Consider the following 25,031-nt stretch of genomic DNA (forward strand, 5'->3'; position numbering starts at 1 on the left):
ATAGAAGTCAGCATCAGACGTCAAAGTGTTTCGATGTGTGTATGCGCAGACACCGCCAAGCCCCGCCCCCCACTCTTGTTTGTTATGGGCCACACCGGCCTGCTGAGATGGATCGCTGCACAAACAAATGTTTGCTCTGCCCTTCGCGAACCCCTGAGAGAGACACACACACACACACACACACACATCGCTGCTTTTACATTGAATTGAACTGTTGCACACTCACTGAGAGATGGTTTAAAGAGACTACATTAGTATTTTTAGTCTAGTCTCTCCTTTTTTTTAAAGAGTGCTGTTGATACTGTGTGTGTGTGTGTGTGTTTGTGTGTGTGTGTGTGTGTGTGTGTGTGTGTGTGTGTGTGTGTGTGTGTGTGTGTACCAGCTGGCCACCAGTCCATGCCTCCACTGGGAGTACTGGGGGTGTTAGGGAGGCAGACAGAGTGAGGGATGATGGAGGTGGAATTGGAAGAGGAATGTCGGGATAAAAGGGATGCACAGATGGGGGAGGGAGGGGCCAAGAGAGCTGTCAGTCACACAGGGGTCAGGGGTCAAGAGAAGGCGGGTCTTTACAAGCCCCAAAACATAGCAGAGGAGAAAGGTGGCCACGCTTCATTTTCACCTCTTCTCTCTCCCATAGTGCCACCTTTGTCATCCCTCCATCCTGGGAGGGGGGCGGAGCTATGAGGACGAAAGCGCTGACTCAGCAAGAAGAAGAATTAAAAAAACAAAAACAAAGAGAAGAGAAGAGAAGCAAAGCCCCGCGGGGGTGACGTCGGACGCCGTTTAATGAGAGAAGGATGGAGGTAGGGGGGAAGGGGTCACATGATTTATTCAAAAGGGGGGATTAAGATGGAAAGCAAGCACCTGAACACCACCACACACACACACACACACACACAGTCCCAGAGGGCCTGGGGCGACAGCTTTGAGAGGCTGTTAATTGTCACCAACACGACTTTAATCAGATTTCAGTAGCCACACACACACACACACACGCGCACACACAAACACACACAATATCCCGCCGGCACGTGCCTGCCACCTTGTGTCCCGTGGGGTGTGTGTAAATCAGGTTTTTGGGCGAGGGGGTGTGGCCATTAGCACAAGGCCCATATGTTGGGAGGGGAAGCCCGTGGAACACACAAGTGTCTTCGTGCACACACATTCATTTAACATGTGTGTGTGTGTGTGTGTGTGTGTGTGTGTGTGTGCGTGCGTGCGTGTGGAGTGTAAGCTGATGAATTAATAAACAGAGAAGAAGAAATAGACTCTCTCTCTCTCTCTCGCTCTACCACACCCTCCATCCGTGAATTAATGAAGATGTTAAATTTTTCCTTCATCCCTCCTCCGCCTCACCCATCCATCACTTCCTCCTCTCCTCTATCATCACTCTTTTTGCTCCCTAACTCCATCTCTTTCCTTTGTCCTCCGCTGAGCCCCCCACATTCCCCCCGTGCCCCCACCCACCTCACACTGAGCCCCAGGCAACACATATGGTGGTCACACCATTAAATAACACACACGCCAACAACCGGTGTCCTATGTTGCCACTGGTCCTCCATCCATCCATCCTGCCCCTCTCTCTCTCTCTCTCTCTCTGTCGTCACCACGCTGGCTCCTATGCTCTCTCGCCCCTCGCTTTTTCACCCCTCCCCTTCCTCGCTATTGTCTCGAATGCTCTTCTCCAGAAATATTGGACGGAGAGCAAAAAAGGAGGGGTGTTAAATGTGGCGCGTTACCAGGGCAACCAGCCACACTGCCGCAGTGGAAATGTAGGGGAGGTGGAGCGGGTGAGGAGAGTTGAGAGGGAAGTGGTGTGTGTGTGTGTGTGTGTGTGTGTGTGTGTGTGTGTGTGTGTGTGTGTGTGTGTGTGTGTGTGTGTGTGTGAGTGGGTGTGAGTGGGTGGGTGTGGGGGTGGGGGGTTATGAACTCTCTCCTGTGTATGAGTGACAGTTATAATTAGTTTGCAATGCTAGTTTGTGTAAAATAATACATGTATATCCAGTTGAACTCCTTCTCCACAAGTTTCTTAGACTGTCTAAATGTGTCATGACGCGTGGCGGTGGCTTGATGGGCGTGTTCTCCCCATGTCTGAAACAATCTATTATTGATTGGAACAAGCAGTGGGCCAGTAGAGCGCGGCGGTACAACTTTGTTCAGCGGGCAAAAGCGGCGAGATCTCCGTTTAGCGCGAGAGGACGCGAGGAATGTCCATGATTTGACAAAGTCATGTATTGCTTGGGTTTCTGTTGAAAGTTCCCTCAGTGTTTCCCACACATTCATTTATTTGTGGCGGCCCGCCACGAAAGAATTAAGGCCGCCACAAATAGATTTATTTTTTTTATTTTATTTTTTTTAAATTAATTAATTAATTTATTTATTTATTTTTATTTTTGTCCTGTCCAGCTTCTCAGGCAAATCATATAGTTAATGTAGATGCCCATATCGGCTGTTCAGATTTACTTTACAAAAGAGAAGTGTAGGATCAAGATTTTTGGAGCTCTTTGTTCAGTGGATCAGATGTTTGATGAAGCTTTGTGTATATCTACCACCACTACTGTTTTCTGTTTATTTGTTACTGACTGTGGCAGGACACCTCTGCCTCTGTTTCACTTTATGTTGCTGGTAAATAATATGGTTGTAGTAGTAGGCTAAAGTTAAATTATTTAGTATGCATTAATTAAAGGGGCAGAGCTTTAAGAGACATTTTAGCTTTTATATTTTTATAAGATATATTTTTTGTAAGAATCACAATTAATAAATATATTTCAGTGAATAACTCATTGTTGAAGTCTGTATATAAATATGTACATAAAGTGTTGTAATTATATTGTAAAATGGATGGATGAATGGATGGATGGACGTTTAAAACAAAACTGTTATTATTAATTAGTAAGTATACATTTTTTTAGTCTTTTTAGAGAAAATCCTATCATTGTAGTAAATTATGCAAATTACTCAATGATGTCATGGTGACCACGCACCCACCGCCACAGGTATCTTGGCAGTTTATGGGAAACACCGCCCCTTGTTATGCAAAAACTACTTTTTCATGACGTAGTAACAGTGATATGTGTCACTCGCTCAGACCTGGGCAAATCAAGGCCCGGGGGCCACATGCGGCCCGTTAAGCCTTTCAATCTGGCCCGCCAGACATTCCCAATAATGTTTTTAAATCTTTAAGATGGAAAGTGTAGCTGCCATTATGATGTGCAGTGATGTTTTCAAATGGCCGTAAGTCTTGAATTATACAAAGTATTTCAATGGTTGGAATCTGCGCTTTTGCAAGGTATAACTAGTTACAATGGTAATCTAATTAGTTACTATGGTAATCTAAGTCACAGCAGCTCAGACGAGGCACCAAGCAGTGTGGTCGTGGTGCGTTTCCACAGAGTGTTTCCAGAGCGGCCAGCCTGAAATGCGGGTGTCAGGGACAGACACGGTAGGAGATTTTTACAACAAAGTTCTAAAGCTTAGTGATGTATCAGATAGTAGGTGTTTTGTTTTTTTACCCTTCACATTCATATTTCGCTCTGTTTGTTGCATTTTTGTTGCGTTTCGCTTGATTGTCGAATATGTCGATCGAGAGGGGGTGAGACGTTCATTTGTTGTCAATATTCAGTGTTTTATCGTTCATTGTTAATATTGTAAATCCCACATTCTTTATGTTCATGTACATTCTGGGTGTCTCATTCAGTAAAAAAATGTTTTACTTCCATTCCGTTTTTTAAGGCGGTCTGTCATAACGTTCTTACCTTTCAATTAGACATTTTTGTGAGGTTTTGTATTAATGTTCCTAAAAATAGGACCCAAGCACACATACTGTACAGGAGATTTTCACAGCTTACATATACACTATATTGCCAAAAGTATTTGGCCACCCATCCAAATGATCAGAATCAGCTGTCCTAATCACTTGGTCCGGCCACAGGTGTATAAAATCAAGCACTTAGGCATAGAGACTGTTTCTACAAACATTTGTGAAAGAATGGGCCGCTCTCAGGAGCTCAGTGATTTCCAGCGTGGAACGGTCATAGGATGCCACCTGTGCAACAAATCCAGTCGTGAAATTTCCTCGCTCCTAAATATTCCAAAGTCAACTGTCGGCTTTTCTATAAGAAAATTGAAGAGTTTGGGAACAACAGCAACTCAGCCACCAAGTGGTAGGCCACGTAAACTGACAGAGAGGGGTCAGCGGATGCTGAAGCGCATAGTGCAAAGAGGTCGCAGACTTTCTGCACAGTCAGTCGCTACAGAGCTCCAAACTTCATGTGACCTTCCAATTAGCCCACGTACAGTACACAGAGAGCTTCATAGAATGGGTTTCCATGGCCGAGCAGCTGCATCTAAGCCATACATCACCAAGTCCAAGCAAAGCGTTGGATGCACGTCGCCACTGGACTCTACAGCAGTGGAGACGTGTTCTCTGGAGTGATGAATCACGCTTTTCCATCTGGCAATCTGATGGACGACTCTCGGTTTGGAAGTTGCCAGGAGAACGGTACATTTTGGACTGCATTGTGCCGAGTGTGAAATTTGGTGGAGGAGGAATTATGCTGTGGGGTTGTTTTTCAGGTGTTGGGCTTGGCCCCTTCGTTCCAGTGAAAGGAACTTTGAATGCTCCAGGATACCAAAACATTTTGGACAATTCCATGCTCCCAACCTTGTGGGAACAGTTTGGAGCGGGCCCCTTCCTTTTCCAACATGACTGTGCACCAGTGCACAAAGCAAGGTCCATCAAGACATGGATGACAGAGTCTGGTGTGGATTGACTTGACTGGCCTGCACAGAGTCCTGACCTGAACCCGATAGAACACCTTTGGGATGAATTGGAACGGAGACTGAGAGCCAGGCCTTCTCCACCAACATCAGTGTGTGACCTCACCACTGCTCTTTTGGAAGAATGGTCGAAAATTCCTATAAACACTCCGCAACCTTGTGGACAGCCTTCGCAGAAGAGTTGAAGCTGTAATAGCTGCAAAAGGTGGACCGACATCATATTGAACCCTATGGGTTAGGATTGGGATGGCACTTCAAGTTCATATGTGAGTTAAGGCAGGTGGCCAAATACTTTTGGCAATATAGTGTGTGTATATATGTGTGTGTGTGTGTCTGTATATATATATATATATATATATATATATATATATATATATATATATATATATATATATATATATATATATATACACTACCGTTCAAAAGTTTGGGGTCACCCAAACAATTTTGTGGAATAGCCTTCATTTCTAAGAACAAGAATAGACTGTCGAGTTTCAGATGAAAGTTATCTTTTTCTGGCCATTTTGAGCTTTTAATTGACCCCACAAATGTGATGCTCCAGAAACTCAATCTGCTCAAAGGAAGGTCAGTTTTGTAGCTTCTGTAACGAGCTAAACTGTTTTCAGATGTATGAACATGATTGCACAATGGTTTTCTAATCATCAATTAGCCTTCTGAGCCAATGAGCAAACACATTGTACCATTAGAACACTGGAGTGATAGTTGCTGGAAATGGGCCTCTATACACCTATGTAGATATTGCACCAACAACCAGACATTTGCAGCTAGAATAGTCATTTACCACATTAGCAATGTATAGAGTGTATTTCTTTAAAGTTAAGACTAGTTTAAAGTTATCTTCATTGAAAAGTACAGTGCTTTTCCTTCAAAAATAAGGACATTTCAATGCGACCCCAAACTTTTGAACGGTAGTGTATATATATATATATACACACATGTGTGTATGTATATATATATATATATATATATATATATATATATATATATATATATATATATATATATATATATATATATATATATATATATATATATATATATATATATATATATATATATATATATATATATATATATACACACACACACACACACACACACACACATAGATGGATAGATAGATATACCGGCCCTCAGACACATTTTTATCTCTAAATTTTGCCGCCTGAATCAAAATAATTGCCCAGTCCTGCACTAGCTCGTTATTCTCCGTGTATGCCACAACATTAAAAAAAGATCCTCCAGGCTTTGCTACACATCTTAAAACTAAGGCTGTCAATGTTTACGCATGTGATTAATAAAAAAAAAAAAAGAAGATTATTCACATTCAGGTTAAGGCTTAACCCGGGAGACGCACGCATTGTTACACGGTCTGTGATCGTGACAAGAGGCGGCCCATTTCGCTTCAAAACAGAACTTTAGATAAAGCTGATGTAACTCGTTGGCATGGCAGCGACAAACGTTCTTATCGTCCACGCTCGTTAAGTTTACAATAGCAACTTAAAGCAAAGCACGTACTCGAGGATGGTGTCGCTAGCATGAATGCTGCATCGACAACAAGTAGAGGAGAACGCTACGCTGGCTTAGTTCACCCTGCATTAATGTTGTCAACAAAAGTTAAGTTAAACACACGCCTTTGCTAAACGGACAGCCGTCGCATGTAAACCATTTAACCAGTCCTGCGACCTTGAAGAGGCACAATTACAACAAACTGTACTACACAAACAAGAGCATCAAGTTGCAACTACTGGCTGAATGTGAAGTGATTTTGCTTTCTGGACAACATTGGACATATGTAAGTAATCACAACAAGCTGAGGTTGCATTGTACCAAAATAAAAGAGAACAGCTGTGTCATCTGAAGAGGCAAATACGTTTGTTTGTTCTAACAAACGGTTAAACTGAAGAGTAAATGCTTATTTAAACAATGCAGTATGTTAAGTTGTTTTTGAGTGCGTTTACTACATTATCGATTTGTAACTGTACCTTCTTTGCAATGTAAGACTTTCAAAATGTGCACTTAATTCTTACTATCACAAAGTTTCAAGCAAACCAATAACTTACAGTTCAGAAAAACATTTAAAAACATTCCTGTATGCTATTCTGACTACAAAATTGCATTTGTATCTAAATATTTTTGAGCAAATTTTTTTCATGCAAGCAAATAATAACCTTAATCTAATTACTATATTAAAAAAAATAATTACTTGACTGCCCTACTTAAAATACAGCTGTGAACGTGGAGCTGCAAGTTTGATCATATTGTTTTTCTTTAGCAAATATGCTTACATAGCATGATGTTGTTAAAATGTTAGCATGTAGCTAACATAGCTACGCTAGTCCTTAATGTTACGTTGTTATACGTGATATTTTACATCTCCTGTATTATGTTGGACAGGAATTACAGCGTATATGTAAAAAGCTGATAAAGAAGTCAGGGTGTAACAACAAAAATCATATCAAGGTTATTGTGAACAAAATTACTACAGTTATCATTGTTGTAGCGGTATTGTTGAATGTGCTCAAAAAGTACTTTAACACAGTAAAATCTTTTTACCAAGTTTCATTTTGTCTTTAAAAAAAAAACTAAAACAAGCGACACATAGTATACTTTTTAGGCAGAGGTAACATTAAATATTGTTCTAGTTTTACAAGAGACATATTTTTATTTGTGTGTTTAAACGTGTTTATCTTCTTCGATTTTAATTTGTAAATGTTTTTTTAATAAACGTAAATTCGGTGATCACTTTGCTTCCCTTCCGGTTTATGTGACGTCACGCGAGTTCTCTTCCTGTTGAAGACACCTCCGTCTGTTTTCAACTCGACACTGCCGAGAAGAGATCAATCACTTTCTGCTAAGTCAGCACATTCTTTATGTTTGATGTGAATACTGTATCTCAGTTGGTCAGACAATATTGTGTTAATACAAGTTGAGATTGGGGTAGGACATTTCTTAATGGGGAAAGACGTTAATGTTTTTTGTTCTCACGTTAGCATTTAAGCTAGCTCGCAAGCGAACGCTATTCGGTCCACAATTTTATCAAAGTGTGGTTATCAATCACGTTTTTCTGATCATTTTAATTTAAAATTGTAATTGTCAGGAGTTTTACCGTTTTATCGTTAATACTGTGTATCGTAACATCCCTAGTAAACAATAGGTGTGGACAAACACTGCTAACTAGCATTAAAGTTACAGACACACATAATGAGGCTTGTTAAAACCTCTTTGAAACTGTCTGATAATAATGTGTGTGTGTGTGTTCTGACCAGAGTTGAGCAGCTGCTGCTCCATGACTCCACAGCCCAGCACCTCCATCCAGTCGCCCTGGAAACGCACTTCCATCTCAAAGGAAGGATGAGTGAAGGGGAAGTAACAGTCCACCCAGCGCACCTCCACATCTAAGGAGGAAGCGGTGGAAGTCAGCCATGGCGACTCTTTGAAGGCGCCCCCTGCCAGCTGACCTTTTCCAAACAGGTGGGTGACGAGTCGCGTCAGCGTGCGCTTCAGGTCAAACTCCACCAGCTTGACGGCCTCCAGGGTTTGCGTTTCCTGTTTCTGTGGCGTCCTGCGGCCAGCGACCTCAAACATCTGGAGGTCTTTGCCGTTCTGAACCTTGGAGAAGAGCTGCGCGCAAAAGTCACACAACGCTCAGTGGGAAAGTTGATTTAAGGACAGTGTGAGTTGGCCTCCCTTATCATTACAAATATTAAACTAGCATTAATATTTGTTTGTGCTGCAAAAATGTTTTGTCTAACTATTGTAGTTGTTATGTTATGAGGCTGGTTATGATTAATATCATGTTAAAACATAAACACTATAGTATGCAAAATATTGGGACAAGTGTGGGGAGATGTTGTCAAGGTGGGAGGGCTTGTTTTGCATTAAAAACATAAAAACTATAAAAGCTAGACAAAAAAAATTTGTAGCACAAACAAATTTGGCAAGTTTGGAGAGATTTTGACAAAGTGGGGGCACTGTTTATGAATAAAAACACGTAGATAATATAAAAACTATAAAAGATTATTAATAAAAACTATAAATAGACAAAAATGTTTGCAGCACAAACGTAGCACAAAAAAATGGACATGTTTTGGGAGATTTTTGACAAGATGTGGGGCTTGGTTATGAATAATATAACGATAAAACATAAAAACTATTATAGTTAGACAACATTTTTTTGCAGCACAAACATAACAAAAATGAATGGGACAAGTTTGTGGAGATTTTGACAAAGTGGGGGCGCTGTTTATGAATAATAACACGTACATAATATAAAAACTATAAAACAATAACAAAAAATATAATAGTTAGACAAAAATGTTTGCAGTACAAACACAGCACAAACAAATGGACACGTTTTGGGAGATTTTGACAAGGTGCAGGGCTTGGTTATGAATAATATAACGATAAAAACTATTATAGTTAGACAACATTTTTGCAGCACAAACATAACACAAATGAATGGGACAAGTTTGGGGAGATTTTGACAAAGTGGAATACCCCTTTATGAATACCACGCACATAATATAAAAACTATAAAACAATAACACAAACTGTAATAGTTTGACAAAAATGGTTTCAGTGCAAACATAGCACAAATAAATGGACAGGTTTTGGGAGATTTTGACAAAGTGAGGGCGCTTTTTATGAATAACACGTACATAATATTAAAACAATAACAAAAACTATAATAGTTTGACAAAAATGTTTGCAGCACAAACGTAGCACAAACAAATGGACACGTTTTGGGAGATTTTTGACAAGGTGTGGGGCTTGGTTATGAATAATATAATGATAAAAACAAAAACTATTATAGTTAGACAACTTTTTTTTGCAGCACAAACATAACACAAATGAATGGGACAAGTTTGGGGAGATTTTGACAAAGTGGGGGCACTGTTCATGAATAATAACATGTACATAATATTAAAACTATAACAAAAACTATAATAGTTAGACAAAAATGTTTGCAGCACAAACGTAGCACAAACAAATGGACACGTTTTGGGAGATTTTGACAAGGTGCGGGGCTTGGTTATGAACAATATAACGATAAAAACATAAAAACTATTATAGCTAGACAACATTTTTTTGCAGCACCAGCATAACACAAATGAATGGGACAAGTTTGGGGAGATTTTGACAAAATTGCGCAGGCTGTTCAGTGTTTCCCATAAACTGCCAAGATACCTGTGGCGGTGGGGGCGTGGCTATGGGCGTGGTCACCATGATATCATCGAGTAATTTGCATAATTTACTACAATGATTTGATTTTCTCTAAAACGGCGCAAAAAATGTATACTTACTAATTAATAATAACAGTTTTGTTTTAAACGTCCATCCATCCATCCATTTTACAATATAATTACAACACTTTATGTACATATTTATATACAGATTTGAACAATAAGTTATTCACTGAAATATATTTATTAATTGTGGTTCTTACAAAAAATATATCTTATAAAATATAAAAGCTAAAATGTCTCAAAGCTCTGCCCCTTTAATTAGTGTATACTAAATAATTTAACTTTAGCCTACTACTACAACCATATTATTTACCAGCAACATAAAGTGAAACAGAGACAGAGGTGTCCTGCCACAGTCAGTAACAAATAAACAGAAAACAGTAGTGGTGGTAGATAGACACAGAGCTTCATCAAACATCTGGGGCCATACTTATCAAGCTTCTTAGAATTACTCCTAAGAAGTCTGCTAAGAGTTGACTTAAGAGTAAATAAATTCTTCGCTGAAAGCTGCACTTAAAAGTTAGTTATCAAGCGTCTTACTCACACTTTCAGCGAAGTGTAGGACTGAATCTTAAGTGTCACACTCAGAGCTGAATTACGACATTACTATGTGCCGGAAACGGAATTTTAGGTGACGTCATTTCTGTGTCCATAGAAATGACCAATCACGGAAGGGAATCCGTTGTCTGAGAATAAAGAAATATCTTGGAAATATTTAAGTGGACAATGGGAGTGTATATTTTGACAATAAACTACAAAATAATACAAAACAAACTAGTCCCCGCCGGCACTCACGCTACCGCTGCCTCTCTTCTCTCGCCCACACACTCACTGACGTCACTCACCTCACGGCCACACACATACGCTACTGTCATAACATTTTCTTTCCAATTCATTAATTAGGCAACTAATTTGAAACTGGTGTGGGTGGCTCTATATATACTAGCCCACTGCAGACACATGCAGAAATCAACAAGGAATCGAAAAGTATTAAATCTGTGACAAAAATAATATCCGCTCTGTCTAAACGATACCGTTTGATCAGCTGCTGGTTATCAAAAAAAAACAAACATTGTTCCGTTCCCTGAACGTTCGCGCACGTCTCTCTCGCCTCAGTGCCATCCCCTGCTGGCAACTCCTAACCACTAAGACACCTCTGAAGGTCTCTTAAATATCGTGGAGAGTAGGAGTGATTCTTAGACTTAAGAACGTTGATAAAAAGCTTTTATTCTTAAATTTGAGAGTAGGACTAAATTTCGCAAATTCTCAGGACTTAAGTGTAAAATGGCACTCTAAGAAGCTTGATAAGTACGGCCCCTGATCCACTGAACAAAGAGCTCCAAAAATCTTGAACTTTAGACTGCCATCAGTTTTACTCCCTACACTTAACCATGTGTTTCCTACTGCCTGCAGACTTTGCACCCTTTGTTATATACACATGTTGTGTTTCTAATATAAATACATTTAATAAAGTCAAATACAAATAAGGCAACAAGAGAAGTATCCTACACTTCTCTTTTGTAAAGTAAATCTGAACAGCCGATATGGGCATCTACATCAACTATATGATTTGCCTGAGAAGCTGGAGAGGACAAAAAAAAAAAAAAAAATTTATTTAATTTTTTATTTAATTTTTTAAAATTTGTGGCGGACGTAATTCTTTCGTGGCGGGCCGCCACAAATAAATGAATGTGTGGGAAACCCTGCTGTTTATGAATAATAACACGTTATAACGTAAAACGTTAAAACATAAAAGCTATAATAGACAAAAAGATTTTGCAGCCCAAACATTTGGGACACGTTTGGGGAGATTTTGACAAGGTCAGGGTGCTGAGTATGAATAACAAAACGTTAGAAGATAAAAACTATAATAATTAGACAAAACTTTTTTGAAGAACAAACAAATTGGGACACGTTTGGGGAAATTTTGCAAAGTGGGGGTGCTGTTTATGAATAATACCACGCACATAATATAAAAACTATGAAACATTAATAACAAAAACTATAATAGTTTGACAAAAATATTTGCAGTACAAACACAGCACAAACAAATGGACAGGTTTTAGGAGATTTTTGACAGGTGTGGGGCTTGGTTATATATACACAATATAACGATAAAAACTATTATAGTTAGACAAAAAATGTTTGCAGCATAAACATAGCACAAATGATTGGGACGATTTTGACAAGGTGGGAGTGTTGTTTATGAATACCACGCACATAATATAATAATAACAAAAACTATAGTAGTTTGACAAAAATGTTTGCAGCACAAACGTAGCACAAACAAATGGACACGTTTTGGAAGATTATGACATAGTGCGGGGCAAAACAAACAAACAAAAAACTATTATCGTTAGACAACATTTTTTTGCAGCACAAACGTAACACAAATGGACAAGTTTGGGGAAATCTTGACAAAATTGCGGGGGCTGGTTTTGAATAAATTAACATGTTATTAACATAAAAACTATAACACATTCAAACAAAGAAACTATAATGGACCAAAAAAAAATTTGCAGCGCAAACATTTGGGACACATTTGGGGAGATTTTGACAAGGTGGGGGTGGGTGGGCTGTTTATGAATAGTAAAACGTTAACATAAATACTATAATAATTAGACAAAAAACATTTTGCAGCGCAAACATTTGGGACAAGTTTGGGGATATCTTGACAATGTGGGGGGTTGGTTGTAAATAGTAAAACGTTTACATAAAAGCTATAATAATTAGACCAAAAACATTTTGCAGCGCAAACATTTGGTACAAGTTTGAGGAGATTTTAAAAAGCCGTGGGGGCTGGTCATTAATAATAACACGTTAGTAACATAAAAACTATAAAATAATAACATAAAAACTATAACAGACTAACAAAATTGGCAGCACAAACGTTTGGGACAAGCTTGGTGAGATGTTGACAAGGTGGGGGGGCTGGATGACATAGTCAGAAAATGTATTTTAGACTAATTAAAAAACCGTAACGAACATTTTTACAGCACAATCGTAGCACAAACGATTGGCAGTTTTATTTTAAATATTTGCAATGATAACACGTCTTAATTCAGGGCCTCCATCTTACCTCATGGTCGGAGAAGAGTCGCACGCCTTCCATCTGGTGGAAGACTGGGTAGTGACTGGCGTCAATCTCGTCCCGTCGGTAAACGTCTCCAGCCAATAGGAAGGCGTCCAGACCGGATCTCACCAGCTCCCTCTGGTGGGCGGAGGTGTGAGCGCGTAGCATGGTGGCCCTTTTGAGGGGCCCACATGCTGATGACCAGGATGTTCTACAGTACAACAGGTGCATGGGCAGGGAGTCACTTACCTATTCAGGTAATAGTTATCTCCACGCTTCCTGCTGGGGTGGTCGGGCGGAATCAGCAAGCTGTCAATCAAACACGACCAAAGTAAGAAGAACAAAGATGGAGGAGGAAGTAATGGCGAGGCTGTCAATCAAACGACCTGTCAAAGTTCTGCTCCACGGTAACCACGGGGCTCAGGTTGTCATGGACGGAGAACAACGGGTTGCCCCAGCGACCGATGTAGGCACTGCGGCACACAACAAATCCACGACTTGTTAAACAAAATAAAAAATATTCATCAGTCATGAAAAATGCTTGAGCAGGCGCGTCTTAAAGAGTAAAGATCACGACCCCCTCAAATGGCAGAATCGTAAAGCACCGTCGCACAACCCGCTTAACGACTTCCTAATGCAACATTAATGCGGCGATTGCTGCAAGCCACTTTTATGGCGACTCAGGCAGATAACAACGTTCGCTGAGGAGCGCAGTTAACTTTTACACTGCTGCCTCCCCGAAGACGCGTCCGAGACACGCACTCAGCTGATTGTTCAAAAACTACAGCGAGGAGGCCGGCGTGTGCTGAGCGTCATGTGACACTCGGCGGTGTCCTCACCTGTAGAAGTGAGCCTTGATCCTCTCCTTGACGAGCCAGAGAGGATGATGGGAGCGGTTGTGGAGGTCGCGGCCCACTTTGGCCAGGATCTTGGGGGTAACGTTGGTGAAGTCATCGCAGGGGTAGGCGTGGCCTAAGACCTCCACGGACTCTTGAGCGATCGCGGGCTTGAGGGCAGGGCCTTCCGTGCAGACGTGCCGAAGTGACGCGGCGATGCCACGAAGAGGAGGGGGGCGAAGCAGCAGGCGCAATATCATGCTGACACGTCCATGGAGCTGGAACAGAAAGTAAAAGGAGGTCAGTTGGTAGCGAATCCTTCGAGAATGACCCCTACAAGCTGGCAAGCAACTGACCCGTCATAAAATCCAAGAATGGAAACTCGGCAGAATGTTGCTGAGGGGAGAATAAAACTGCTGTGTAAAAGGTCAGGTCATCTGGGATGTACTACTCCGCGTCATCATTTGGCTGAAGATGACTACAGGAAAGGTCACAAAAGTCCAATGCGGGACACTTTTAGACTGCGGACTTTCTGACATCAAAACATGCAAATGAACGAGGCGACTGTCGCCATAGCGATGACGCTCTCAGCATCGAGCTGCTTGGGGCGTTCCCATGACAACAACGTGTGCCCTTGGACAAAGGAAAGAAGTTATGAGAAGTGACTCACAACAAACACGAACAGATGGACACACAAGTGAAGATTTAGCGCGGATTACTCGCGTCTGCGGCCGCCTGCGGCTAAAACAGTTAGCGTACTGGTCAAGGTTGTCTAATTTGCCACGACCGTCTGCTACTTCTCACTCATTTCGGCAGGAAGACGAGCAGCGTGTGGCCTTAAGGCAGCCGTGTCCAAAGTGTGGCACCTTCAAAAAATACCAGGAAAAACAAAACAAAACAAAAAAAGTGGAATAAAAGAGCGAAGAGGTGAAAAGTAACGAGAAAAAGTTGCAATGGTGACTCTGAAAAAACTATGCTGCCATGCAGGCTGTTATTTACTTTAAAGCTGTCATTGCTCCAAAAATAATGAATCAAAATCAATGTTATGAATTATTGACCTAGACAAGGCTCACATTACTTCAAATCAAGAATTCCACTTTGAAATATGTTGTTGAGAAAAATATTGCATATTTTTTGTGTTTGCCGTATGAAAAACAAGTTTTTTTGAACAAAAAAGGGCATAAAACAAACCAAAAAAAACATGAAAAAAATAATAAAAACTTACATAAAAGCGATGGATAGATCCAAAGCTGACTTAAGCGTTGAAAGTAAAAAAAAAAAAGTATGACTTATTTTCAACATTTTTTTTGGATACCCAAAAATTTTTGTGGGATTTTTTTAAACTATCGTTGCTCAAAAATAATGAATCAAAATCAATGTTATTATGGATTATTGACCTATTCAACGTTGTCTGTCTATCTGTGTTGGCCCTGCGATGAGGTGGCGACTTGTCATGGGTGTAAACCACCTTCCGCCCGAATGCAGCTGAGATAGGCTCCAGCACCCCCCGCGACCCCGGAAGGGACAAGCGGTAGAAAATGGATAGATGGATGGATGGAAGGCCTCAATTACTTCACATAAAAAATTGACTTTGAAATATTTTTTGCACAAAAAAAATTTCATATCTTTGTGTTTCTTCAGTATTCATTGACGAAAAGGGGCATGAAACAAACAAATATAGTCATTGATGATCAGGGCTCTCCAGTCTTCTCTGTTGTCCACCCTTTGTATTAGTTCTTTATAATTAATATTTCCGATAACATTTCTGAGGCTGTTGATATGTTTTTCGTTGACGACCTGGAGCTTTCTTTCCTGCTAGTTTTCCTGTCAACATCAGTTTTTCCAAGATGTCTTTTCTAATGATATGTCTGAGAAATTTCAGCGGCCTATTTCGAAACGTTGCAATGAGAGATCGTCTTGTTTTTGCCCATGTCAATACCTCTTTATTACTTTTCTTTTCAGTCCATGATATCCGGAGTATTTTTTGAAGAACCACATTTCAGTTGCCTCTAATTTTCTCAGTTGTTGATTATTTAAAGTCCAGCATTCAGACCATACATACCTTTTGAGGACTCTTGAGTTTGGTGTCAATTGAGATGTTTCTATTTCTACAAAACCAGTGAAGTTGGCACGTTGTGTAAATGGTAAATAAAAACAGAATACAATGATTTGCAAATCCTTTTCAACTTATATTCAATTGAATAGACTGCAAAGACAAGATACTTAACGGTTGATCTGGTAAACTTTGTTATTTTTTGAAAATATTAGCTAATTTGGAATTTGATGCCTGCAACATAATTCAAAAAATCTGGCACAAGTGGCAAAAAAGATGAGGAATACTCATCAAACACTTATTTGTAACATCCCACGGGTGAACAGGCTAACTGGGAACAGGTGGGTGCCATGATTGGGTATAGAAGCAGCTTCCATGAAATGCTCAGTCATTCAAAAACAAGGATGGGGCGAGGGTCACCACTTTGTGAACAAATGCGTGAGCAAATTGCAGAATTAACAACAACATTTCTCAACCAGCTATTGCAAGGAATTTAGGGATTTCACCATCTACGGTCCGTAATATCATCAAAAGGTTCAGAGAATCTGGAGAAATCACTGCATGTAAGGGGCTAGGCCGAAAACCAACATTGAATGCCCGTGACCTTCAATCCATCAGGCGTTACTGCATCTATAAGCGACATCAGTGTGTAAAGGATATCACCACATGGGCTTAGGAACACTTCAGAAAACCACTGTCAGTAACTACAGTTTGTCGCTACATCTGTAAGTGCAAGTTAAAACTGTAGTATGCATAATAAAAGCCATTTATCAACAACACCCAGAAACGCCGCCGGCTTTGCTAGGCCCGAGCTCATCTAAGATGGAGTGATGCAAAGTGGAAAAGTGTTCTGAGGTCTGACGAGTCCACATTTCAAATAGTTTTTGGAAACTGTGGATGTCGTGTCCTCCGGACCAAAGAGGAAAAGAACCATTCGGACTGTTATAGGCGCAAAGTTGAAAAGCCAGCATCTGTGATGGTATTGGGGTATATTAGCGCCCGAGGCATGGGTAACTTACACATCTGTGAAGGCACCATTAATGCTGAAAGGTAAATACAGGTTTTGGGGCAACATATGTTGCTATCCAAGCAACATCTTTTTCATGGACGCCCCTGCTTATTTCAGCAAGACAATGCCAAGCCACTATCTGCACGTGTTACAACAGCGTGGCTTCGTAGTAAAAGAGTGCGGGTTCTAGATTGGCCTGCCTGTCTTACCTACTCAGTGGCCTAGTGGTTAGAGTGTCCGCCCTGAGATGGGTAGGTCGTAAGTCATACCAAAGACTATAAAAACGGGACCCATTACCTCCCTGCTTGGCACTTAGCATCATGGGTTGGAATTGGGGGTTAAATCACCAAATGATTCCCAGGCGCGGCCACCACTGCTGCTCCCCTGTGGGGATGGGTCAAATGCAGAGGATAATTTCACCGCACCTAGTGTGTGTGTGACAATTATTGGCACTTTAACTTTTTTTAACTGTAGTCCAGTCCTGTCTCCCATTGAAAATGTGTGGCACATTATGAAGCGTAAAATACCACAACGGAAACCCCAGACTGTTGAACATTTTAAGCTGTATATTAAGCAAGAATGGGAAATAATTCAACCTGAAAAGCTTCAAAAATTGGTCTCCTCAGTTCCCAAACGTTTACTGAGTGTTGTTAAAAGGAAAGGCCATGTAACACAGTGGTAAAAATGCCCCTGTGCCAACTTTTTTGCAATGTGTTGCTGCCATTAAATTCTAAGTTAATGATTATTTGCAAAAAAAAATACGTTTCTCAGTTGGAACATTAAATATCTTGTCTTTGCAGTCTATTCAATTGAATATAAGTTGAACTGGATTTGCAAATCATTGTATTCTGTTTTTATTTACCATTTACACAACGTGCCAACTTCACTGGTTTTGGGTTCTGTACATACAAGACTCATTTTGTTGAAGCTGTCTTTTGCCATCAATCCGTTTGTTTATCTCTTTTTCACACCTACCATCAGATGTTACTGTGACGCCGAGGTATTTGAATTGATCCACTTGTTTTTATTTTCTTGTTGTTCCATGTGATGTTACGTGCAGGTGGATGTGGTTTCTTGGAAATTGTCATGCATTCGGCTTTGTTGAGGTTTGGAGCCAGTCCGTTTGCTTCACTGTGGGCTACTACTGTGTTCAGGATGTTCTGTAGTTTTTCTTCAGAGTCTGCCACTAGCACAGTGTCATCTGCATATCTAAAGGTTGTTTACATAAATTCCTCCAATTTTACACCATCTTGATGATTGATGTTGCGTAAGATCATTTCACTGTAGGTGTTAAACAGATCAGGAGATAGTACACAACCTTGTCGAACAGCCCTTTGAATGGCTGTGAATTGACTATTCGGACTCCTGCTTCTTGTTCACAGTACAAATTTGATCATTTTATTATTTAATAATCCTCAGGTCTTTCCCATCAATATCCAGCTCATTCAAGATTTTGAAAAGGTTTTTATGTTTCACTTTATCAAATGCTTTGGAATAGTCTATAAAACACAGGTATAAGTCCGCTTGCACTTCTATTGAACTTTCCGTTACCATACGGAGTGTGAATATAGCATTTCTGGTGCCCTGTTCCGGGAGAAATCCGAATTGCGAGGCCGAAAGCTCTGTATCTTCTTCCATGCGCTTGCCATCAGTACTCGAAGAATAATTTTGGTGGTATGACTCATAAGGCTTATCAATCTATGTTGATCACAGTCTGTGGTTCCTGGTTTCTTTGGCAGACTAATGAAAATAGATGTTTTCATACCTGATGGAATTTGCCCGTCGTCATAAATGATGTTAATCAGTTTTGTCAGCTTTGATGTTCCAATTTCTTCAAGTGCTTCTATGACTTTAATTGGAATTTTGTCTCCTCCTACCACTTTACCATGTTTAATTTTGGACACGACATGTTTCACTTCATCTTTTGTTATGGGTGGGCCTTCCATGTTTTTTCTTATAGTTGGAGGTGGGTCTCGGTTGTCATGGAATAAATCTTCAATATATTCTGACCATCTTGACAGAATGTCTTCCTTCCATTAGTACGGTGCCTTCCTTTGATTTGATGCATCCTGACTCTGAGGGGCCTTGCGTCCCCTTGAATTCTTTGATCTTTTGGTGCATGTACTTGCTATCAGTGTCCTTGTGTTGTTATGTCTTCGCATTGTGAGTTTATCCAGACTTCTTTAGCCATTTTGCATTTCTTCTTTATAAGCGTATCCAGTTTGTTATACTCACTTTTCTTTTCTTTTGGTACTCTCCGCGGTTTCTAATAAATCGAATAATTTCTTAAGTCATCCATTTTTTTGTGTTGTTTACATTTAGTAACAGGGACACGTTTTTTCTGTGGTTTGGATTATATATTCTTGCATCTTTTTCCATCTGTCTTTTGCATTTTTAAATGTGTTTAACTTTTCAAATTTGTTTGACACTGATGATTATTTCGAAGATTTTTGTCCTGTTTAAAAAAATTTGGTACTGCAGTTTTGGAGTTTTTAAAATATTTTTGGATGTTTTTGAGTCTCACTTTCATGACTGCTTTAACTGGGACGGGATCACTACCACAGTCCGCCCCTGGCATGGACTTTGAGTCTAGGCTTGAGTTTTTATATCACTCTTCAATTAATATAACATCTACTTGGTTTCAAACTCTATCACCAGGTCTTTTCCATGTCCAGCATCTCCTTAGATGGGTCTGAAACCAAGTGTTGCTGATGATGAATTTGTTTTTTGACACCATTCTACCAATTTTTCACCGCGTTCATTGATCTTGCCAATTCCAAAAGGGCCAACAATATTTTGGATTTGCTATTTACCAACGTTTGCTTTGAAGTCTCCCATTATAATCTTGACGTGATTTAAGTTGGCTTTTTGCTCTTTCAAGGTCTTTATAGAATTTCTCAATCTCTGCCTCTTCTTGGTCTGCTGTTGGTGCATAAGCTTGTATGAGACCAATGTCAAAGGGTGTTCCTCTAAGTTTAACAACAAGTACTTTGTCTGTAACTGCCCAAAAGCCTTTCAATGCCTTCGAACATTCGGGATCCAAAATGACTCCAACTCCTCTTTGGTGTTTCTCTCCTCCAAACAAACATAAAACAATTATAACAACTTATATTCGATGTATAGGTCTGAAGTTGGTCTAGAGACTTAAGCATTAAAAGTAGGGGGAAAAAAAAGACTTATTTTTAACACTTTTATGAGTGGGGCCCTTTTGGATCCCCAAATATTTTAGTGGGATTTTTTTTTAACTATCATTGCTCAAAAAATAATAATGAAGTAAAATCAATGTTTAGAATTAATGACCTATTTAAGGCTATAATTACTTCACATAAAATATTTCACTTTCAAAATATTTTGGAGGAAAATGTTGCATATTTTCTGTTTTTATCATTAAAAACTGTTTTTTTTTTTTTTTTTTACAAAAAGGGCATAAAACATGAACATTTTTAAATATTACTTTTTTATCCACAGCTTGACCTAAAGTTGATCTAGAGATTTAAGTGTTGAATATTAAAACATTTTATAATAATAAATGACTTATGACTTTACCATTTTTCATGACTGAGACTCTTCCAGGTCCCCGGGACCAAACTTGAGGGGGGCACTCAAGGTTAAACAAAATCTACATATTGTATTGGTTTTGAAAATAAAACATAACAAAATGGCCCCCTTGGATTTTTCAGTGTGTGGCCCTCAGTAGAAAAAGTTTGGACACCCCTGCTTTAAGGAGATCAACAAAACATTTGGAGGCGGTTAAAAATGTACAGTGGTACTGGGTTAGTTTTTGCCTCATCCTTCACTTAAAGAAGAATGCATGAAGAATGTGTGAAGCATGTACTACTGACCTGATAAGACCTGAGAAGTCAAACAATGGATGTCCGCTAACTTTTTGCAACTCAACGCTAAGAAAACGGAAATGCTGATTATCGGTCCTGCTCAACACCGACATCTATTTAATAATACCACCTTAACATTTGACAACCAAACAATTAAACAAGGCGACTCAGTAAAGAATCTGGGTATTATCTTCGACCCAACTCTCGTTTGAGTCACACATTAAGAGTGTTACTAAAACGGCCTTCTTTCATCTCCGTAATATCGCTAAAATTCGTTCCATTTTGTCCACAAGCGATGCTGAGATCATTATCCATTCGTTCGTTACATCTCGTCTCGATTACTGTAACGTTTTATTTTCGGGCCTCCCTATGTCTAGCATTAAAAGATTACATTTGGTACAAAATGCGGCTGCTAGACTTTTGACAAAAACAAGAAAGTTTGATCATATTACGCCTACACTGGCTCACTTGCACTGGCTTCCTGTGCACCTAAGATGCGACTTTAAGGTTTTACTACTTACGTATAAAATACTACACGGTCAAGCTCCTGCCTATCTTGCCGATTGTATTGTACCATATGTCCCGACAAGAAATCTGCGTTCAAAGAACTCCGGCTTATTAGTGATTCCCAGAGCCAAAAAAAAGTCTGCGGGCTATAGAGCGTTTTCTATTCGGGCTCCAGTACTCTGGAATGCCCTCCCGGTAAAAGTTAGAGATGCTACCTCAGTAGAAGCATTTAAGTCTCATCTTAAAACTCATTTGTATACTCTAGCCTTTAAATAGACTCCCTTTTTAGACCAGTTGATCTGCCGTTTCTTTTCTTTTCTTTTCTACTCTGCTCCCAACCCGGGGTGGACCGCTAGCCTGTCCATCGGATGGGGACATCTCTACGCTGCTGACCCGTCTCCACTCGGGATGGTTCCTGCTGGCCCCACTATGGACTGGACTTTCGCCGATGTGTTGGACTTTCACAATATTATGTCAGACCCACTCGACATCCATTGCTTTCGGTCTCCCCTAGAGGGGGGGTTACCCACATATGCGGTCCTCTCCAAGGTTTCTCATAGTCATTCACATTGACATCCCACTGGGGTGAGTTTTCCTTGCCCGTATGTGGGCTCTGTACCGAGGATGTCGTTGTGGCTTGTACAGCCCTTTGAGACACTTGTGATTTAGGGCTGTATAAATAAACATTGATTGATTGATTGATTGAAGTCCTAAAGAGAAAGAGATAATAGAGTATTATCTGCTCACAGATGCACACTGCAGTCACACGCAGGATTCTCACAGGAATTAGACACAAATACAACCTTATCTACTGGACAAGTTTGAGGTTTATGCGCATTTCTACAACTTGTGCACACTCTTGTTGTTGTTATCCACAATGCAAAAGCACAAACAACATTTAGTCTCCGGCCGATGTTTAGTCCTTAAGCGAGGACCCGGAACATGAAAGTAGAATTGATGGCCATAATCAATGGAACCCACGCCTTTGCCTTTGTACCTCATTGAAGGGATTACCCACTTGAAGGTGTCACTGAGAGTCCACTGGTGCGAGTGACAAGCTGCAGTGGAGGTGCATAACACTTGACTGCTTCTGGCTCAATCAGTCAGGATCACAGGTTGGAGCATTCCAGTGAGCAGAACCTTGATCTACCAAGCAGAAAGGCAACATGAAATTAGGTAAAGTAAGTGTATTGCTTCTCATTGCAGAAATTAAAACTTTTGAATTGTCCAGTAGTATTGCCAAAACATTTGATAGAAAAACACTATTTTTACACCAAGAAACAACAGAGAAGTGGTTAAACCCAGTGACGTCATTACTAGGCTGTCAAGCCATAGGAAGTCAATAATAATTTGATGTTACCTGCACCTTATGTAACATGCATCCAGAGACTGTTTACCACCTGTTTTGGACTTGTGAAAGCACTCGATCACTATGGCAGGGCATCTGTCGCTTCATCCTGGACAATATTCATGACAAATTTGTGCTTTGTTTTAAAGATGTGCTATTTGGATTTACACTGTATGAAAAATAAATTGAAAAGGAATTTTACCTTTGTAACTTCATTATACTATTGACTAAGTTTTATATTCATAAATGTAAATTTCTCAATACCCGACCTGTTTTTTGTGCCTTTAGAATTAGAACTCTACGTTAAAACACTCTCTACCTCTAACAACCAAAAAGCTGTGAAAACGATGATGCTGTGTTCCAAATTTAAATTATTTACTGAACTTGTGTGAGCCTATGGCTTTACACTTTGTTATATATATATATATATATACTGTTGCGTTGACCAGCTCTTCCTCCCAGGGATTTTTAACCCCGGAACTCCTGTGTACTTCCCTTTGTCCCTCGCTCCCACCCTCCTTTGTTTAGACTACACCGAGTTATCTCTACTCTCTGCATTCCACTGCTAGAAGGCCGACACCTTACTTTGCAGACTAGAAAGAAGGAAGAATACTAGCTGTTTTGTAATATGACTATGGAAGGAAAGAAGTAACACTTAAATATGGATATATGGAAAAGATCTGGTTCCATCAATTCCCCCTTCAAGATCTTCTAATAAGATCTTAATTACTTGTACAACACTTATAAAGCACGCTGGTCTACGCAACAATACACAGAGTATATATATCCATCCATCCATTTTCTTCCGCTTATCCGATGTCGGGTCGCGGGGGCAGCAGCCTAAGCAGGGAAGCCCAGACTTCCCTCTCCCCAGCCACTTTGTCCAGCTCCTCCCGGGGGATCCCGAGGCATTCCCAAGCCAGCCGGGAGACATAGTCTTCCCAACGTGTCCTGGGTCTTCCCCGTGGCCTCCTGCCGGTCGGATGTGCCCTAAACACCTCCCTAGGGAGGCGTTCGGGTGGCATCCTGAGCAGATGCCCGAACCACCTCATCTGGCTCCTCTTGATGTGGAGGAGCAGCGGCTTTACTCTGAGTTCCTCCCGGATGACAGAGCTTCTCACCCTATCTCTAAGGGAGAGCCCCGCCACCCGGCGGAGGAAACTCATTTTGGCCGCCTGTACCCGTGATCTTGTCCTTTCGGTCATAACCCAAAGCTCATGACCATAGGTGAGGATGGGAACGTAGATCGACCGGTAAATTGAGAGCTTTGCCTTCCGGCTCAGCTCCTTCTTCACCACAACGGATCGATACAGCGTCCGCATTACTGAAGACGCCGCCCCGATCCGCCTGTCGATCTCATGATCCACTCTTCCCTCACTCGTGAACAAGACTCCGAGGTACTTGAACTCCTCCACTTGGGGCAAGATCTCCTCCCCAACCTGGAGATGTCACTCCACCCACACATATACATATACATATATACCGTATTTTTCGGAGTATAAGCCACTCCGGAGTATAAGTCGCACTGGCCGTAAATGCATAATAAAGAAGGAAAAAAACATATATAAGTCGCACTGGAGTATAAGTCGCATTTTTGGGGGAAATGTATTTGATAACACCCAACACCAAGAATAGACATTTGAAAGGCAATTTCAAATAAATAGAGAATAGTGAACAACAGGCTGAATAAGCGTACGTTATATCAGTGGTCCCCACCACCAGGCCGCAGACCGATTAGTACCGGGCCGCACAAGAAATTAAATTTTTTTTTTTTTTTTTAAATTTTTTTTATTAAATCAACATAAAAAACACAATATATACATTATATATCAATATAGCTCAATACAGTCTGCAGGGATACAGTCCGTAAGCACACATAAATAAATAAATAAATGGGTTATACTTGTATAGCGCTTTTCTACCTTCAAGGTACTCAAAGCGCTTTGACAGTATTTCCACATCCACCCATTCACACACACATTCACACACTGATGGAGGGAGCTGCCATGCAAGGCGCTACCAGCACCCATCAGGAGCAAGGGTGAAGTGTCTTGCCCAAGGACACAACGGACGTGACTAGGATGGTAGAAGGTGGGGATTGAACCCCAGTAACCAGCAACCATCCGATTGCTGGCACGGCCACTCTACCAACTTCGCCACGCCGTCCCCATGATTGTATTTCTTTATGAAAATGTTTTTATAAATGTCTAATGATAATGTCAATGAGGGATTTTTAATCACTGCTATGTTGAAATTGTAACTAATATTGATACTGTTGTTGATAATATTCATTTTTGTTTCACTACTTTTGGTTTGTTCTGTG

At 40.4% G+C, this 25,031-nt stretch overlaps 1 protein-coding gene and 1 long non-coding RNA gene across 9 annotated transcripts in view; one reads left to right on the forward strand and one right to left on the reverse strand.

Moving 5' to 3' along the window:
• LOC133629800 (uncharacterized) overlaps window positions 1-22,507 on the forward strand; it is a 44,678-nt gene extending 22,171 nt beyond the window's left edge. The window contains exons 4-6 of one of the 3 annotated variants that reach the window (XR_009821119.1): window positions 638-803; window positions 8,070-8,476; window positions 13,115-16,099. This is a non-coding gene — a long non-coding RNA (uncharacterized LOC133629800). Of the gene's footprint in view, window positions 1-637; window positions 804-8,069; window positions 10,646-13,114; window positions 16,100-21,716 lie in introns of those variants that run through there. The other 2 variants (XR_009821120.1, XR_009821118.1) reach the window with 2 other exon arrangements.
• Window positions 1-25,031, reverse strand: part of fars2 (phenylalanyl-tRNA synthetase 2, mitochondrial) — a 39,808-nt gene that overhangs the window by 13,381 nt on the left and 1,396 nt on the right. For 2 of the 6 annotated variants that reach the window (XM_062020807.1, XM_062020806.1), the window contains exons 2-8: window positions 22,379-22,506; window positions 13,962-14,236; window positions 13,509-13,595; window positions 13,372-13,431; window positions 13,129-13,297; window positions 8,262-8,424; window positions 8,067-8,198 (exon numbers count right to left, since the gene is read on the reverse strand). In XM_062020807.1, the coding sequence (XP_061876791.1) occupies window positions 8,067-8,198; window positions 8,262-8,424; window positions 13,129-13,297; window positions 13,372-13,431; window positions 13,509-13,595; window positions 13,962-14,218 (868 nt within the window). In that variant the 5' untranslated portion in view covers window positions 14,219-14,236; window positions 22,379-22,506. Of the gene's footprint in view, window positions 1-8,066; window positions 8,199-8,261; window positions 8,425-13,128; window positions 13,298-13,371; window positions 13,432-13,508; window positions 13,596-13,961; window positions 14,237-14,314; window positions 14,437-22,357; window positions 22,507-25,031 lie in introns of all 6 variants that reach the window. The other 4 variants (XM_062020811.1, XM_062020809.1, XM_062020810.1 and 1 more) reach the window with 4 other exon arrangements.

Source organism: Entelurus aequoreus, linkage group LG15 (assembly GCF_033978785.1).
Source record: "Entelurus aequoreus isolate RoL-2023_Sb linkage group LG15, RoL_Eaeq_v1.1, whole genome shotgun sequence".
Classification (NCBI taxonomy): Eukaryota; Metazoa; Chordata; class Actinopteri; order Syngnathiformes; family Syngnathidae; genus Entelurus; species Entelurus aequoreus.